Source organism: Oryza glaberrima, chromosome 3 (assembly GCF_000147395.1).
Source record: "Oryza glaberrima chromosome 3, OglaRS2, whole genome shotgun sequence".
Lineage (NCBI taxonomy): Eukaryota > Viridiplantae > Streptophyta > Magnoliopsida > Poales > Poaceae > Oryza > Oryza glaberrima.
The window spans coordinates 16,344,451-16,363,220 of NC_068328.1; the positions used below are offsets into that span (position 1 = coordinate 16,344,451).

Here is an 18,770-nt window from a genome sequence, read left to right on the forward strand (position 1 = left end):
GATGGATTATATTTCAACCGACCGCTACAGTTCCAATTTTCAAAACGAAAACAACATCCAAGTCAAATATGGATTAAGAAAAAAAAAAGACGAAGAAAGCTCGAGACTAACGGCATGACGGCACGGTGCCCTATCTCGTAATGGTTGATCCAACCAATTGCAAATGGTAATAAAATTTTCTTTTCTGACGACAAACAATCAATTAGACCTAAACAAGACGCTACGAGCTAGTGATTTATCCAATGATCAGCAGCCATTAGTTTGTTATATTTCGTTTGACATTAAGTCCGATGGAAGACCACTGCACACACACCTGTGGGCTTCTTGATTAAAAATAGAACTCCATCCATTACCTACTCATATTTGGAATTAGAAGGTTGCATATGCTTAGATGTGAAAATTTCGGGTTTTTTACACTAGGATGCCACCTATATAGATTAGTTAGTCCCACATGTCAGTCCGATCCTTCTTCTTCCTCCTCCCCACTCTCTCTATCTCTCTCTCTTTCTCTCTCCTTCGGCATGGGCGCATGGCTCATCCATCTGCCCAGCGAGGACCGCCGCACACCCATCGGCAAGCTCATTGCTACATCTTGTCCCTGACGGAGCTGCAGATTCGCCGCCTGCAACCAAATCGAGCTCCAGCACCTACGGCGGTGGTGGCGGAGGCGGCAGTGGGGGCGGCGTTCTTCGGCGAAGGGAGCAGCGCAGGGACGAAGCAGCTCCGAGTGGAGAGGCGGAGCTCGTCGAAGATACACGCGCGGGGAGGAGCTCGAGCGCCATGACCACCGCGAGTTTGGCGCACCCATTCGCCGAGCTTGGCGGAAGCAAGCTCGAGATTTACTCAATGAGGAGCGGGCTCGCCTCCATCAGACTGTGGTCGGCGCGACCGGCGTCTACGAGCTAGCTCTATCATCGCTGGCCGCCTAGCTCCTCCTCTGCGATCGAGCTCCGTCTCCGTTGCCGCAGACCAGCGCGTTCTCCGGCTCAGTCGAGTACTACTCCTGCTCCTGCTCGTGCTTGTGCTAGTCCGTCGTCTCTTGCAGTCCTGCTTGGAGGCGTGGAAGCCGAACAGGTTTAGCCTTGGGATTGACATGCTCATGACTGCAAAGATGAGTAGCTAGCAGCACAACGTACTAGCTTGCCGAGATTAGTAATACTCCCTCTGTTTTCAAAATGTTTGACACTATTGACTTTTTAGCACATGTTTGACCATTCGTCTTATTAAAAAAATTTGTAAAATATGTAAAACTATATGGGTACATGAAAGTATATTTAACAATGAATCAAATGATATAAAAAAACAAATAATTACTTAAATTTTTTGAATAAGACGAATGGTCAGACACGTACTTAAAAAGTTAACGGTATCAAATATTTTGAAACGGAGGGAGTAGTATATATGAGTAGTTGTGATAAACAGGAGAAGCATCACACACAGGTCACAAGAGATGTCGAGGTGACGAGGTCTATATCGCGCTTGTGTCGGAGCTGCTTCTTCCTTGCTCCCTGCTTAGCCATCTCTGCGGTCGTGCGCGGCTTCCGCCGACGACCGCGCGCAGCGGCTTGGAGCTGCTACTTTCCTGCGACAACTCCTCCGCCGACGACCGCAGCTGCTTGTCGGAGATGCGCGCCACTGACCGCTCAACCCTGCCTTCGCAGTGCCGCTACCGCCGCCGCTCGTGAAAAAGCAACGTCAAAACAACCCAGCAATATGGGCTTGGCCCACATAATCATAAGTGCTGACGTGGCGAAGGGTTGATGTGGCATCTTACATGTCATCCACGTGTGTAAAATCCATGGTAAAACAGCCCAAGGGGGGTCAAGTATCCGGTATTGACAGTTAGAGGGTGTATTATACATGGTTTCGTAGTTCAGGGGTGTATTTCAGACAAGCATAAAAGTTCGAGGGTGTATAATGGACTTTTCCAAAGAAAAAAAGGAAAGAGTGCAAAAGAAAATGAAAAATGCACGCTGAGTGGAGGGACACCAAAATAGAGAAAAAAATCGCAGAAAGCGGCGCCAGAATGGAGGAAACATTGCGGAAAGAGAGATGGAAAACATGTGGCGCAGTGAAGGCGACGCCAGCTAACCCGTGCGAGTTCCATTACTTACGTATGTGTGCCAGATAGCATTCCTAGGATAGATCAGCATCAACTCTAAAGACTTACTGTAGTAAAAATTAGGCTCTGTTTAGTTTCCTAATAAAAACTTTTCATCATGTCACGTTAAATGTTTGGACATATGTATGAAGTATTAAATATAGAAAAAAACTAATCATATAGATTGTGTGTAAATTGCGAGATGAATCTTTTAAACCTAGCTAATTGCTCCATGATTTAAAAGTGTGCTACAATAAATATTTGCTAATGATAGATTAATTATGCTTAATAAATTTGTCTAACAGTTCCCTGGCGACATTTGTGCCTTTGTTTTATTATTATATTACGTTTAATACTTCGAATGTGTATTCGTGTATATCCGATAGGACAACCATAAAAAAAAATTCCTCAACTCAGCAAGGCCTGAGTAGCGTGAAAAAGAAAAAGACAATGAGTACAAATAAATGACGTTTTTTTTAGAGTGGATAGAAAATCATTTTATTTCCATTCAAAGCAGAGTAGTCTCCAGTTTGATAAGCGTAGCAGAGAGGTACGTTGCCACCTGTGATACGTACACGTACACCGACACCTCGACACACACGGACACGGTACACGTGAAGAGTAAAAAAAAAAAAAAAAAACAAGCCCGATCCGATGCAACGGTTGCGATGACGTGGCCGGCGTCACTTGGCGTCGGCGGCGGCGGCGGCATCGGCGGCGCGCTGGGCGTCGATCTTGGCGGCGATGGAGGCGGCCTCGTGCTCGGCGGCCTCGAGGAGGAAGCTGCCCCCCTCGTCGTCGACGGCGACCTGGAGCGGCTGGGAGCCGAGGCCGTCGGCGACGGCGAGCATGATGCGGCGCATCTGGTCGCGGAACTCGGCGCGGTCGACGGCGCCGCTGTGGTCGGCGTCGAACTGCTCGAAGACGGAGTCGTAGAGCGCGGAGACCTCGGCGGGGAGCGGGGCCGGCTCGGCGGAGCCGAACCCGGCGCCGTCGAGGAGGCGGAAGGACTCGAGCGCGCGGCGGAGCTCGGCGCGGGACAGCACGCCGTCGCCGTTGGCGTCCAGCGCCTCGAAGCGCGCGTCGACGCTGCGGGCGAAGGCGTCGTCGTCCGCCACGAAGCCCCGCACCGTCGACCCGTCCAGGATCACCACGCTCATGGCGATCGATCGATCGATCTGCTTCTGCTGCTGCTGCTTGCTGATGCTGATGTGGTGGTTGGAGTGGGAGGGAGTGGTGCTTATCTGCTGCTTGCTTACTAGTAGTAGTACTAGTTGAGTAGTGAGTGATGCGGAGAAGAAGGGAGATATTTTTGTAAGCGAGAGATTACGACGGATAAACAAACAAACAATGGGCATATGCGCGGTTCGATCAGCGGCTGCCTATCCGTATCAGCTTGCTCGGCTCGGCTTTCGTCTCTCAAACGCGCGCACATGGTTTTTTCTTCTTTTTTTTTTAACAACTTGATCCGTCACATCAATGGTGAATGCTGAATTTTGCTTATGCGGACATTCTTCCAAAGGGGATTTCACGGATATTTATGTGTATAAACAATGAAATACTCTCTGTCCCATAAAAAATTAAATAACGAGATATGATATATGCTAATACTGTGAATCTGGACATATGTATATTTAGATTTATAGTACTATGATATGTCATATCCTATACTATTTTTTATGGGACGAGATGAGTACTCCCTTCGTCCAAGAAAAACCTCAACTTCTAGAGTTTGAATTTTATAAAAAAAAAATCCAACTTCTACCATCCTACCTACCCTCAAAAAACTCAACTTCTAGAGTTTGAATTTTATCAAAAAAACCAACTTCTACCATCCTACCTACACTCAGCACATAAAACGTGAAGTTTTATTCCTTCAATACCCTTTATATATCTATCACTATCACTATTACTACTTTTTTTTCAATAATTAAGGGCATTATAGTCATTTCCACTCTCCACTAATACTATCTTGGGATGCTAGAAATTGATTTTTTTTTACGGAGGGGGTACATATTAGTACTCTCCATATCAAACTTTCCTTTTAAGAAAGATTAAGGTCAGTGTCCCCTCAAAAAAAAAAGATTAAGGTCAGTGAAAAATATTTTCTATTGGTCAACTTATTAGTTAACTATTATAGAGATACTACTAGCCAAACATATATTAGCCCAGGCCCACCTAACCCTACGTCATATTATCCTCACTCGCACCATTATCGGAGTAAACGATTTACTTCGATAAAAACAACTTCCCTACTTCCGATCCCACCCTATGTCTCATCATCATGCTCCCACCATTATCAGAGTAAATAATTTACTTCAATAAAAACAACTTCCTTACTTTCGGTATATATTCTATTTTTCCAATAAGGATGTGTTCACCTGGGCCAAGAGCAACAACAAGTGGTTGCTCCACGTCGGCGACATTGACAGAAGAAGCAAGTAAGAAAATGACACTTCAATTTGCATCTGCATACTCTCCTACACCTTCACGCGTAAAGCCCCAATTTCTTTTTGCCAATTAAATTAACGTGCAATATCCAATATTACCTTATCTAAATTGATGGGCTGCACAAGTCCTACATTTGTATATTGTGCTCCATGTGACTAGCCGCAGAGGATAGGGTGGAGTCCGCCGGTGATGGAGGTTGTTTGCTATTTTTCTTTTTCTCGTCGTCTCTATGACATGAATGATAATGTTTTTGCATTTTTTTTTGTGCTTGCTAGATGATGGATGGCTGCTACTGCACAACGTCGAGCTCATCTCTATACCACGCCGCTACATCCTTTCATGATTCCATCATCGACTACCGCTCACCACCCGGTTGCCCTCTCCACTATCAGTCACAAGACACAGACCAACCTTTCCATCCTTATAGCAAGATCTAGCTAAGCCACTAAGGATCCCAGCTTCACGATGGATTTTTGATTGAATTATTTTTTTTCTTTTCTATTTTGATTCACCTGTGAGTAATTTTATCATTCGTGTGTGATTGAGCCTGTACTTTTTTCATTCGCACAATCATTTTGTGATACATATTAACAATACTCTTGGTCTCAAATTTTACTCTTATACTGTGTATTGAATACATCAGTAAACATATTACTACACGGTGACTACGAGATCATGTGCTATATTGAGAGGAGGGTGGTAATTGTTTTACTCGCAGATCACGAAATCTAAACAATATTTATAGCACTAGTAAAAGAATCACTAGCGTTATAAGGTGGTAGTAATTCTTTTATGACCATCTTAGAATGGTGCCGTACGATGTGGGGGTATTCATGCAAGTAAATTTGTTACTTTTAAAGAGGGCATTCATGCGAGTAAAATTGTTACTTTTAATTAACAGATGTGTGAGGCTGAGAGTAAATGGAAAAACTCCACAGAGTAAATTCGTTACTTTTAAAACGTGGGGAGACACTAGAAAAACAGAAAACTCGAAAAGAAAAACTAGACGGTAAATATTTTACTAAAAATGCGAAAACAGAAAAACTGGATAGAATGAACAAAAACAAAAAAGTCTGGATGGTTAATATTTTACCAGGCCCTTTGATGAAGCACGACAAAATGGAAAAGAGAAAAAAGAAACACGGGAGGTGGGTTGGTAAAAAACGAAAAAAACGAACTGAGGAAAGGTGAGGTGGTAAAAAAGGGAAAACCGGAAGGAGGGAGCGTTGTGCGGTGCTTGAACTAATATTCCGCGCGCAACGCGCGGATTAGCACTACCGTAAATATTAAATTGTTTATATTTCTCTCCTATGCATCTGACTTAGAGCAAGTTTAATAGTATAGCCAACTATTAGCTCTAAATTATCTATAGTCAATTTAATAGTCAATACATACAATAGTTACTTATAAACATATACTACACAATTGATACCTGGTCCCACCACCTGCCATACACACATTGCGTCTTTCAAGTCCGTACTACAGCTGGTTACAAATCTGTAGCCCGCTGCTCTTCTTTCTCCTCTTTTATCTCATCGATATGTTTTTATAGCTGGCTTATAGTCTGCTATTATACCCGTTCTTGCTAAAAATGCTTGGATTCTTGTAAAATGAAATTAATGTGCTGAGCCGAGGTTAGCGTAACTCAACTGATTAGGTTTCTTGTGGTGTAATCAGTCCATTCAACTCAAATCCTAGATTTGACACTGGTGCTCAGTGTTAGGCGACGTACCCATCGATAATGAGAAGCCCGTGATGACTTCGTCACTCTTAAAATATACCGGCCCAGTTTTTCGAACATGCTCATAGGGGTAGGTTTTGGGTGCCTGTATTTTTACTATGTTTCCAACAAAAATTAATGTGCTAAGAATGATGGTTTTGAACACATCTTCACTCAAAGCACTAAACAAAACATTAGTAGCTTGAGCATTGAGATGTGTGCATTTCTCTTCCTCATCAAATGATAGCTCTTTATCATTAGGAGGAGAAATACTCACATCTACAACTCGCTCTATATGAGGACCCATGGCCCTAAACACATTAAGCACACGAGTACTCAAAGATATGTAATTTGAACCATCTAGCAAAAGAAGTTCTAGGAACATTTCACCTCTTGTCGACATCTTCTCTCAAGGCGGTGAAGCCCGGAATGAGAGACCTTGCCTTGCTCTGGTACCAATTGAAAGGACCTTAATGTTGCCTGGGGGGGGGTTGAATAGGCGTTCCTAAAAATTATCACAACTTCATAGCATATTAGAATGATGAGAACTTTCGGTTCAAATAGGAACTTTCGATATGAGATTGGAAGTTCCGGTCTCAACCGAAAAGTTCGGCGGATAATGGAATAAAACACTAGCTATCAACTTGTAGCTCAAATAAACAAAATGTATATGAATCAAAAGGTGACAAATAAGGTATCTAAACAATATATAAGGTCACCAACTAAATCAATTCAGCATGCAAGTAGATCGGGTAAAAATAAGCTCAAGCACAATATGAGAGAATGCACAAATGGGCAAACTAAGAGAGGAGTCGTGTGATTTGTTTCCCGAAGTTCGGATCCACGGATCCTACATCTCCATTGAGAAGCCACAAGGGCCGGGCCTATTTCAACCCTTTCCTCACGAGGTTGCACAAATACACTCATCGGTTTCACTCTTGATTTCTTCCCTTGCAGAGGCGAAATCGAAGCCTTCACAAACTTTCCGTGGCACACCACAACCTTGGGTGCTCACCAGCGACGCGTAGCCGTCTAGGAGACCTTAGTCCCTAAGAGTAACAAACACAATCGAAGATTTGCTTGCTATGAACTCGAGTGCTCAAAGTGTGGAGTGAAGCTCACTAGCTCTCAACTTCTCAATCACTCAATCCAACTCTTTTCCCTTCTCAAATCCCTCTCACAAAGAGGCACCACAAAGGATTGAGTGAAGCTCACTAGCTCTCAACTCCTCACTCTCTCAACCCAACTCTTTTCCCTTCTCAAATCCCACTCACAAAGAGGCACCACAAAGGTAGGGAAATGGGGATGGCTATTTGGCTTTGGATGTGTCTAATACTCCCCAAGAGCAGCAGCCACTCAAAGGTGGGGTGGAGGAGTTTATATACCCGAGCCTCTCAAAAACTAGTCGTTGGAGGTTGGAGGCCAAGACTGTAATTTTTGGAGTTTCCGAAAATGCTTTTCAAACAAGTCCGAAAACTTACAGAAGCAAATCTCAGATTCGCAGCCATTTTTGGAATGTCCAAAAATTTTCGGAGTTATCCGAAAAATTTTCGGAGTTTCCGGTAATTTTTCGGACTTCTCGAAAAGCATAGAGTAAAACGACTATAACTTTTCGCTCGGGAGTCCGTTTTTGATGAACTTGGACTCTATGGAAAGCTCACTCAGAGGATTACCCAACTCAACCAAAAAGAAGGTCTAAAACCACTCAAAGGATAGGTTAATGCTTGGGTTTCTCTTGAGGTATCACTATGATAGGTCACTTTGAGTATCGAGGCATACACAAACACCTCGACGTTGCATCCCTCTTAATAGTACGGCATTCCTAAACTTAAATGTAAATAAGAAGATAATTATACCATTAGGAATGCCTTTTTTTCATCTTTCTTTCATTGTCTTGAGGGACGCCAATGCCGATACCGTTTCACCATATATTCTTCAAATGATTTATGCAGTTACTTGTAGCTTCAAATGGTCTCGCACGGTCCATCATGACAAAGCCGTCACTCGCCCTTCACTACCGGATTTGGTTCTTCGGCGCCAAGCCTCTTGCTTGCCCTTCACCGCCGCATGGTCCATCGCGACCGAGCATCGCTTGCCCTTCACCGTCTTGCCATCATAGCCACTTCCTATCACACATCTTCAATATCTTCACTTTGTCATTCTTGGTATTGTTAGGTGTAATTGTATCACTTGAGCATCAACACCTTTGTGATCCTTGGGACCTATTTCTTTCATTCAACTCAATAAAATTATTAGTCCCAATGATCCTGTTGTCAACCTCCACATGTTGACCAACCGATCGCATGTATAAAAAGATATGAATAAATGATGAGTATTAATCAACACCACAAGTGTCATATATTCAAATATATGTTCAAATGTAAAGATCTCAATTAAATGAAGGTGAATAACTTAGATCGATTACATGCATAACTAAAGTATAGGATTTGCTCCCCCTAAATGTATGCATACAAAATATTTGTGTGAAGCAAGAGTATGCATGATATTAAACATTGAGAGCTTATCCTATACAAGAATAGAAGGCATTTCTCAAATATAGATATTAAAATAAAAACATACCTTCATCATCTCCACGTTCTCAATGTAAATAGACTAAATAAGAGATAATACTCAAACAAAACATTAGTCTCAAATGCATATGCTAATCATGTGGAAATATTATATACAAACATATCAATATGTACATGAAGAGAAAGAGTGATACATATAGCTTGATCTCCATGCATTTCATCCTTGTGACCAACACTCCACTTTCATATCCACATGAGACTAGGCAAAGAAATGCTTATAAAAACATTAGTCTCACATAATTGGATTTGTTATTAATCATCAAAATCAAATCAATGGCACTTGAACTTTCAATCTCCCCTTTCTGGTGATTGATGACAAATCCATTAGTAATAATCACATTTGGATATGAAGGGTGAAATTAATGATATAAATCAACATGATATGAGAAATTGACAATTGATTTATATCCATGCATGTGATGCTTGTGTATATGGTGCATGTTGGATGCTATGGTAGATGATGGTATGCTTCTTTTCAAGACATGCACCAAATGAATGTGGGATCCTAGAATATTTTCCCCCTTGTATATCAACGATCATATCAAATGTGGGATCCTCAAATATTCTCCCCCTTTTGGCATTAATCACAAAAAGATTTGCATGGAACCGGAAGACCAAAACAAGAACACACATTCACAAGACCAAATAAAATAAAATAAAATTTAGATGAAAGCACAAAGCAAAAATTTGCGAAAAGGTCCATTTAAGAAATGCTTCGCACCTTGCACCATCGCTGTTGTCACTGTTGTCACCGCTTCGCAGGAGTCGAGTATAGGCACGTGGAGGGTGATTGTGGCGGTCGGGGTCCCTACAGAGGGGTGGGGGTGGAAGTGGAAGAAGGATGCCGGCGAAGGGGACTCGACGTCGTTGGCGGTGGAGGGGACCTCAAATCCTGTCGACCGGTTTGTCGCACGAAGCCCTCGATGCCAGGCCATACATACAGCTTCCTCGGCAGCCTCAGCGGGGCCATCGCGGGCGCGCCGTCTCCCCTGTTAGTAGGGTCCCTGCAGAGGGGCGGGGCCAAAAATAGGAGGAGGACGCCGGTGAAGATGGGCTTGGTGTTGGCGGCGGCAGAGGAAGCCTCAAATCCCGCGGCAAGCGGCGGGCAAGCGCAGCAGCTCTCCTATCCCCCATCTCACACCGGCGCGACTGGTCGCCTCTCTCTCGCCAGATCGCCTCGCCCCTATCTGCCGCCGGCTGACAGCCTCCTGGGAGAGAAGAGCTGAAGAGAAGAAAAACAAAAGAGATAAGAGAGAAGAGAAGTGGTCCCCCACTTTTTTTAATTTTTTTTTGCTGACTATGATGCCACATCAGCGAAACCACCCATATATACTGCCATAGGACCTTGTGTGCACGGTTTGGATGAGTTTAGGGTATACATTTCTGGTTTTGTGGTTAAGGGGTCTTAAAAAAATCTCGCTATTAAGTTGAGCGACCTCTGGTGAACTTATTCCTAAAAATAATAATAATAATTCCAACCCATACACATAGATGGGCTAGAACTTAGGCCCATGAGAAAACCCTAACCCAGCCCAGCCCAAGCCCATACTAGTCCAACCTCATCCCCAGTTCGCTCCCCTCCTCACTCCTCAGTCCTCGCCTCGGCTCGGCTCCCTCCCACGCTCCAGCTCCGCCTCCAATGGCGCCCATGGCCATCTCCACCCCGCTCGCCTTCCGCGCCTCCCCGACCCGCCTCCTCTCCCGCAGGTGAGCTCCACGGAACTACAACTTCCACCTCCCTCGCTCGCTCGCTCGCCCCGCGCTTCTCTCTTCATGGATTCCCCCGTTCTTGTCCCCTCACCCTCTATCTGGTCCTTCTTTCTTCAGGCGGAGCGGAGCCAAATCAGGCGTGGCTCTCCCAGGTGAGATTTCCTAACCCTTGGTTTAGCAAACCATTTCCCTTGGTCAGCTCGTTAGGCCAGGACTGTTTGGTGGAATTTGATCGTTGATTTGATAAGCTTTACTGAGATGTTGTCCATGGTGGTGCACATATTAGAACATGACCATTTGGGCAGCCGTCCCATCAGCTCCTAGTTGTCTTTCTCTGTGCCAATTTTTTATGGAGTCGCCATTGGTAGGTTTTGCAAAGCATATAGAACCTCTGAATGTCGGCATTATCCAAGAGTATGCCGACCTGGGGTTATCTGAACCAGTGTCAACTCCTTCCTGGGCCAATGTCTGGTATGCATCAGCATTAGCTCACTAAGTACACGAAAAATGGATGTGCTTGGTTGAACGGATATGTATAGAAACGATAACCTGCATATAACATATCACCTCAGTTTGGTCTGATTCTGAAATTAGTTTAGGGCCTTTTAGCAAACTGCTGAATGAGATTTCCAGACTGTATATGTGTTATTGTGTTTGTCAGTAACTCAGTATGGTGTATTAGCACAACTCAACATGCCATAATGACAGGATATGCGGAGCGCAAACTTTTCTTTGGACATGTTTTTTGGATTCCTTTACTGTTTAGTCCATCTGTCTTTCACATGATATATTGCTGCAAATGTGCTGAGTTGCATTCTCACTCAAATTTCCACACCTAGGTCTACAATTTGTACCACCTGGTATTTCTTCAAGGTTGGACGAGAGGATACATTGTCATTCTTCTCTGAGGTGATATATTTGAAACTGTCATGCCTGATATACAATGAGGATACATTGCCTGATTTGAAACTGCTCATCTAGGTTTTATTTGTGCTGTGTATCAGAATCCTGTTTTATTCATTCGTAATATTGTAAATATTTTTTCACAGGAAAAATACAATTGTAGCATCAGAGAATGAAAATCCACCTTTAATGCCTGCCATAATGACTCCTGCTGGTGCTCTTGATCTGGCAACTGTATTGTTGGGGAACCGCATTATCTTCATTGGTCAATATATTAACTCGCAAGTAGCACAGCGTGTAATATCACAGCTTGTCACACTTGCTGCTGTTGATGAAGAGGCTGATATTCTGGTTAGTGTTTATTTTTGTGTTTTTCAGATCATAACAGTTACCCTATTGTTCACTGCAGCAGCTCTTGATTGCTCAACTTCACTCCCTTGGCTTGCTCCTTTAGCTCACAGGTGTGTTGCTCTATATCTTATAACTCCTTTTGTATAATTCTGTTTTGCCAGATCTACCTGAACTGCCCCGGCGGAAGTCTCTACTCCATCTTAGCAATTTATGATTGCATGTCCTGGGTATGCCATCTATGTTGAGCTACTTTTTCCATGTCCTTCATGCATTCAAATTTCAGAGATTGTATTCACCTATATTTATTCTTGTGGATGCTTTCTGAGTTATTCTCATCTAATTTAATATTTACATTGTTGGACGAGAACACATTATAGATGCATCTCAAAATTTTGTATCTTCCACATTATGCATACCCCTAGCTAGTGAATTTATATTTATAATATAGCACAGATATAGCATTTACAGGAAAGCCTAATGTAATTTAGGCAAAAATTATATCTCATATCAATGGTAGTGCTTGCAACATTTGTATTCTTATATTTTTATTGTAGTACATACTAGACATGAGCATTTGCCATGCTGAGACTGTGCTAATTGGGTTTGGTCTGGTACTGCAGACAACAGATCTCATTTCCTGAAATCATGCCTGTCTCTAAAACTGGCTTTGAGCTGGACCAGCCTTGTTAGTTGTTAGATTTGTCTGTGTTTTTACTTGTTATGCCAGTTTTCCATAACCAAATACTTTATCTACAATTTCGCCTACTGATAAATAAATCCCAGAATATTAATCTTTTTTTGTTGTTCTGCATTAACGCATGAACCATTTATTGCAGATCAAGCCCAAAGTTGGAACAGTGTGCTTTGGTGTTGTTGCTAGCCAGGCAGCAATTATACTTGCCGGCGGTGAGAAGGGAATGCGTTACGCCATGCCAAATGCTAGAGTAATGATTCATCAACCTCAAGGTGGATCAGAGGTATGATTCTGGGGCTTTCTGCCTTTCTGAGTTACTGCAGCGGGTGCATTATGATTTTCTAACATTGTGACTACAGTAAATAATAAGCATCATCATTTTAGCTGGCCACATGAAACTTACAATATACAGTCTTGCTAGGACATACTTGCTTGCCTTTGTGTTTGTTGTACTTGAAGTTTGTTTTTTATTCTAAAAATTGGATGATTTGCAGGGTAATGTGGAGGAGGTGAGGCGACAGGTTGGGGAAACCATTTATGCTCGTGATGTAAGTGTTTTGTGATAGATAACAAGTTCTACATTTTCATCAGTGTACATTTGAATTAGATGTTTGATGAGGGTAAGGAATTTCTCTTGATTCTGCTCTCTAAGCGATTAAAGCTTCTGAAAAATCTGGATGCAGAAAGTTGATAAGATGTTTGCTGCTTTTACTGGGCAAACCTTGGATATGGTACAACAGTGGACAGAGAGGGATCGTTTCATGTCTTCATCTGAAGTAACTTTCATCTCTTAAATGTATCAGAAGAAAGTAAATCATCATTTGCCATGTGAATTATAACTTATTTCCCCCTTCTTTTTTTGGTTTTACCCTAGGCCATGGACTTTGGACTAGTTGATGCCCTTCTGGAAACAAGATACTAACAAACAAACACTTAGGCACAGTTTGATTAGCAGAGGCTGGTACAAGGATTGTGAAACTGGAGCTGAAGTTGAGATTTTCGCCGTCCTTCTAGTTCAAGGACTCCAATGACAGGAGGCTGGATCTGCGAGACTTGAATGCATCGCCATCGCTCCTATGAGCAAAACATCTCTGCGTTGAGTGTGATTTTTTGCTCTTCTTTTTTGGATCTGGTTTTACATGCCGCCAGCCTATGGTCTCAATGCATTGGTCCTGCTAATGTTTAGTGTAGACCAGATGATCCTTTAGACAGCAAAACATCAGTTATTACTCCGTAGATTTTCCCATGAGCTGATTCCAGACTGTGTGCAACTTTTGTGTTCCAATTGCAAAGTTTGCAACCCAACCCAACCCAACACATGGGCTGATGGGCTGTTGACAAGGAGAGATTTTACACTTCACATATGTCAAATTAAATAAATACTCCCCCCGTTCCTAAATATAAGAGATTTTGGATAGATGTTGTCGAGGGGTGATCCTCTCTAGCGGGAGATCGTGAGATCCCCTTTTGTGAGTTCGGCCGGGGGAAAAAAACTCGCTTGTCGAGATCGCGTATCCGCCCTGAGTGCTTCTGGATCGCGTACGGCCGCCAAGATTATATAGGTTCGGGCCGCTATGGAGCGTAATACCCTACTCCTGTGTGTGGGATTTATGGTCGAGTGTTACAAAGATTCCTAAACTCCGGAGAGCACTCTCGCTCTTCCCCTCCTAGAGTTCAAGTCTACTGAGCGTCGTCCCTTTTCTCGGTGGGCAAGGTCCTCCTTTTATAGTCCAAGGGGATACTACATGCACCGCTTCTACCTACTTTTTCACGAGAGGGGGACCCACTTTACCTTGACCGGACCACGACCCGTGCCTTCGCCCGGAAGCTAAGTAGCAATCCGTCCTTGAGCGGGACCCAGCGCCGCCCCCCGCCTAACACGGGTGACAGCCCTATCATTCCCTCTTAAATGAACGAAGACTTGTGGCGGTCCTTCTCATGTGGAGGGAGCTCCGGATGATGCTTCGATGGGACGGGACATACCTGCCTCCACCCCGCTGGGTACAGGGGCAAACGTGGGGGCACGGCCGCCCGTCCGATCGGACGTGACCGGCGACAGGCCGGTCACAGTCTGGTCACGCCTGATTGACGTGAGTCAAACGGGCCGCACCGCACGTTCGCCCTTACCGCATTAAATGCGGTGAGGGACGGTTGGGGTGCCGCGCAATGATGGCGGCCCAGCCTGGGTCTCCTCCTTGCTCGCTCCCCTCGCACATGGCAGCTGCCCGAGGGCCTCGGGGCGAGGCAGCGCGAGGGTCCGAGGGGTGTGACGTGGCACCCCGAGGCCCCCTGGCTGCCTTTGCGTCTTCGGAGGCGCGGGGGGAGGGCCAGGCTGTAGGGCCACGTGGCTAGATCGGGAGGTAACTCCTCCTCACTTCGCATACCCCCGGGTCCATATCATCGACATATGTGACACATCCTATTACTCTTTCCAGATTCATAGTAGCACTAAGACGTGATACATCCCTCCAAAATCTCTTATATTTTTGGGACAGAGGGAGTAATAAAAAAAAAATCTTCCTTTGAGTTTTTGGTGAGATCAAAACTAAAAATTCAAAAAATTCAAATGCTGTTGCAATTGCATGATGATCTTTGTCACACCGATTAGTGGTTCAGTTCAGTATCCTCCAATTCTCCCCAAAAGAAAAAAAAAAGTTCAGTATCCTCCCACTATCACTCTCTGGCTCTCTGCCACTTGTATCACTAGTGGCGTTGTATCGGAAGCGGGGCCCACACGGCCAACCTCACTACGCTACAAAAACCGGAGGAAACCAAACGGAACGGAAAAAAAAAAACAGCTCATCATCGCCGCGACGCCGCCGCCACCGCCACCGACGCCGCGGCCGCCGCCGGAATGAAGGCCCTCTCCGCCGCCGACAGCGCGGCATCCCCGGCGACAAAGATCACCATCCCGTACTACTCCGCGGCGGCGGGGGCCGGCGAGGCGGGGCCGCCGTTCGGGAAGGGGCGGTACAAGGTGTGGGCCTTGGCGGCCATCGCGCTCCTCGCGCTCTGGTCCATGTCCGCCGCCTCCGCCTCCCTCCGCTGGTCCTCCGGCCGCTTCCTCCTCGCCGCCACCGCCTCCGAGGACCTCGACGCGCCCCTCCTCGACGACCTCGACTCGCTCGTACGCTCGTTACCTCCCACTCCACTCCCCTCTTCTTCCCCTTTTGCTTATTGCCAACTGCTTGCTGCGTGGTCTCGTCTATATGCGCAATGCCTTGTTTGAGTAGGAATTGAATTTGAAACAGTTGTGAATTGCTATCGGTATTGCTTGGAGGTCTCTGAATAAGTGTGTTCTTGTTTTGGCTGTTTGACTGTTGTGTGGGAAAATGCAGGAAAAAATATTTGCACAACTGTCGTCGTAATTAAGTGAGAAAGGTTGTATCTGAATGCAAATGCTACTGTTTTCGTGTTCAAGACTTCACAGCATTTTTGTACTAGCTAATCTGGGGCTGTTTACGACAGGGAACTGCGTATCGATGCTACGGGTACATTTGGTTCTTTTGTCTAACTTGCTTAGCTTAGGCTAAAAAAAAAAAGCTTATTTGGACTGTGGCGTGGGAGTAAAGCTAGTTTGTTTGGTCAACTGTCATAACATTTACATAACAAATAGTGATTCAAGAATCAAGATGTGTGAACAGTAATTTATATTCTGATATTAGTTATGATATGTGATACAAGCATATGTAGTTCCTATGGCCCTAGATGTGATTTAGAATAAAATCAGGAGAGCGTACTCTTACATAACATATTATAGAGATTAAACCTGAATATGTAGTCGGGCTTGCATGATCTGCAATATAGAAGTCAGCAGTTTTGTGACTGCAGCCAACTTTTGGTGATTCGTGTCAGAGATATGGCATGCAGAGCGACATAGTCAAGTACTAAGGTTGATTGGTAACAAAACCGAAGTCTGCATCGAGGTTTGAGGGCTCTGCCATTAGCTAGGGGCACAGATGACAGCTTGGGCTTTTCTCAGGCCATGGTCCATGGATGAGATGGAACATAAGCCATAGGCTGCTAGGAATGCGGTCGATAATGATCACACACCATGGGAGAAGATGATGTTGTGCCTTGATGTGAAGGTTTTCTTGCCCCAGCTGACTATTTGCCTTTTTATTTGTTTGTAAATGTTTGTTGTCTCACTTGTCAAAGCTAGTTTTTCTCCTGCTGTAGGCAAGGCTTGGAATCCTCTAGCCTAAGATGCAAACATACCTTAAACAGCATTGTTTAACTTTAGTATGTGTGGACCCTAGAGCATGACGTTTTTATGTGTATAAAGCGTGATTATTATTATTTTTTATCTGTATATAGCTTGGATTGAAATCCATTTCTTTTTCTGGAGGTCCGATAAAACTTCCTGCACTATGATTTCCTAGTTATTGAAGAACTATCGTGCTACTCCTTGTATTAATATTTGCAGCAGAAATCTATTCTCAAATTCTTTGTGTAATATAAGCAGCTGAGTTGGTAGGTTATTGTGCACAGGAAATGGAGGAGAGGGAAAAATTAGTGGGTCGAATGTGGGACATGTACACACGCACCGGTGATGAGGTCCGACTTCCACGATTCTGGCAGGAAGCCTTTGAGGCTGCCTACGAAGAGCTTGCTGGTGATGATATGCAGGTCCGTGATGCAGCCATCTCTGAGATAGCTCGAATGTCAGCCCACAGGCTTGAACTGGAGCAGCCAGTGAATGAGGTATGATGATGCCAGAATTCATTGCTGGCCAATCCCTCTTCTTATGTACTTAAACACGATGTATACTTTTATTTGCACTCGAGACACACCTAGTTGATTCATAAATTTATCCAACGTAAACAGATAATGATAATTTGAACACAAGGTGTTCTCATTCATGAGAGATTCTGGCTTAAATGATCTGGGCAAGTATCAAACTGTTTACATTTGCATTTAATAAATCTGATGGCTTTGAACTTTTAAATCTATAACTGTTCTGAACAACGCCTTCCAAAAATCATGCTGCAAAACTACAATTTTTTAGGATTTAAGGTGATGAATATTCCCTAAGCATATTTAAAAATTTTGTATTAAATTTCATCAATAATCCCTCATAGCTTTTGGTCTAATTCACGTCTTGCAGTGTAAATTGTATACACTGTGCTTTACACAACAAACATATAATTAGTTCAATAGAAGCACAGTAAGCAAATTTAATAGAATGAATCTGTCGGCAGACTTGAATTATCCTTGGAGCTGAACAAATTATGTAGCAAGATACAAACAACTGAAACAAGCTTCCAGAAACAATGGCATAATGATTTAGTTTCTAGAGAACGATCCATTTTGCTGCCAAATTTCAGTGAATCTTATATTGTTGCTAATATGAATTTAGCCACTTGATCTATTTGATGTTTAGGTTTGATTTCCTTATTCCCAATTAACATTTTGCAGGAAGAAAAGACTAGAAGTAATGAACATGGTAGTCCAAAGTTGAAGAAGTAATGTTTTATAGTTAAACCTGACGATCCATTGCAGACATCTTGCGCCGTCACTCCCGTCAGCTAGTGCAGAATTGGGAGCTCCCTTGTAGTAGTATTACAGGCATTCAATCTATTTGTGCCATCTAGTGCAAAAATTGCGTCTCTTGCCCTCTGTAATGCTATTTTATCTTGGTACGTGGGTAAGCAAAAGCTTGCCGTGATAAAATACAGCGAATTATTTTATTATCATGCTGCGCTTTAGCGGGTTTCGATCTAAATATAAAACTACAGCTACTTGCTCTATACAGGAAGTTGGGTTTGGCTGTTTGAGTTCCTGTTGTCAACCTTAGAAAACTTTAGCTGTTAATATGTGTAAACGTGTATGGATTGTAAAGGGTTCAGAACATCCTTTTATTCTAAAGGTCCCAAGAACAGGAAAAAACCGACCTGTATGTTTGTTCCAGTAGTCTACCTAGAAACAAACTGTAATATACTCCCTCTGTCCCTAAATATTTAACGCCGTTGGCTTATTTAAACATGTTTGACCGTTCATCTTATTCAAAAACTTTTGTGAATATTATTCAAAAACTTGAGTAGTAGTAGTATATTTAACAATGAATCAAATGATAGGAAAAAATTAATAATTACTTGAATTTTTTATTTTTTTAATAAGACGAACGATCAAATATGTTAAAAAAAGGTCAACGGTGTTAAATATTTAGGGACGGGGGAGTAGAAAGTAAGAGCGAGAGACAGAGAGAGAAACTTTTGACGTTTCTCAAACCAACTTTGATCATCAATT

The 18,770-nt window shown here is 43.5% G+C and overlaps 3 protein-coding genes across 3 annotated transcripts; 2 read left to right on the forward strand and 1 right to left on the reverse strand.

The window, feature by feature from the left end:
* Window positions 1-2,571: 2,571 nt before the first annotated feature.
* On the reverse strand, window positions 2,572-3,474 carry LOC127765858 (uncharacterized). The gene has a single exon (XM_052290818.1). The coding sequence runs from the start codon at window positions 3,457-3,459 to the stop codon at window positions 2,785-2,787; it is 675 nt and encodes a 224-aa protein (XP_052146778.1). The 5' UTR covers window positions 3,460-3,474; the 3' UTR covers window positions 2,572-2,784.
* Window positions 3,475-10,416: 6,942 nt separating this feature from the next.
* Window positions 10,417-13,938, forward strand: LOC127765437 (ATP-dependent Clp protease proteolytic subunit 6, chloroplastic). The gene is made up of 9 exons (XM_052290343.1): window positions 10,417-10,570; window positions 10,691-10,725; window positions 11,413-11,482; window positions 11,623-11,827; window positions 11,989-12,054; window positions 12,664-12,804; window positions 13,016-13,069; window positions 13,205-13,297; window positions 13,396-13,938. The coding sequence occupies exons 1-9, from the start codon at window positions 10,503-10,505 to the stop codon at window positions 13,441-13,443; spliced, it is 780 nt and encodes a 259-aa protein (XP_052146303.1). The 5' UTR covers window positions 10,417-10,502; the 3' UTR covers window positions 13,444-13,938.
* A 1,342-nt stretch (window positions 13,939-15,280) lies between these two features.
* On the forward strand, window positions 15,281-18,271 carry LOC127765488 (uncharacterized). Its single transcript, XM_052290401.1, has 3 exons — window positions 15,281-15,648; window positions 17,013-17,225; window positions 17,940-18,271. Exons 1-3 carry the CDS (start codon window positions 15,376-15,378, stop codon window positions 17,988-17,990), a joined length of 537 nt encoding a protein of 178 aa, XP_052146361.1. The 5' UTR covers window positions 15,281-15,375; the 3' UTR covers window positions 17,991-18,271.
* The last annotated feature ends 499 nt before the right edge of the window (window positions 18,272-18,770 follow it).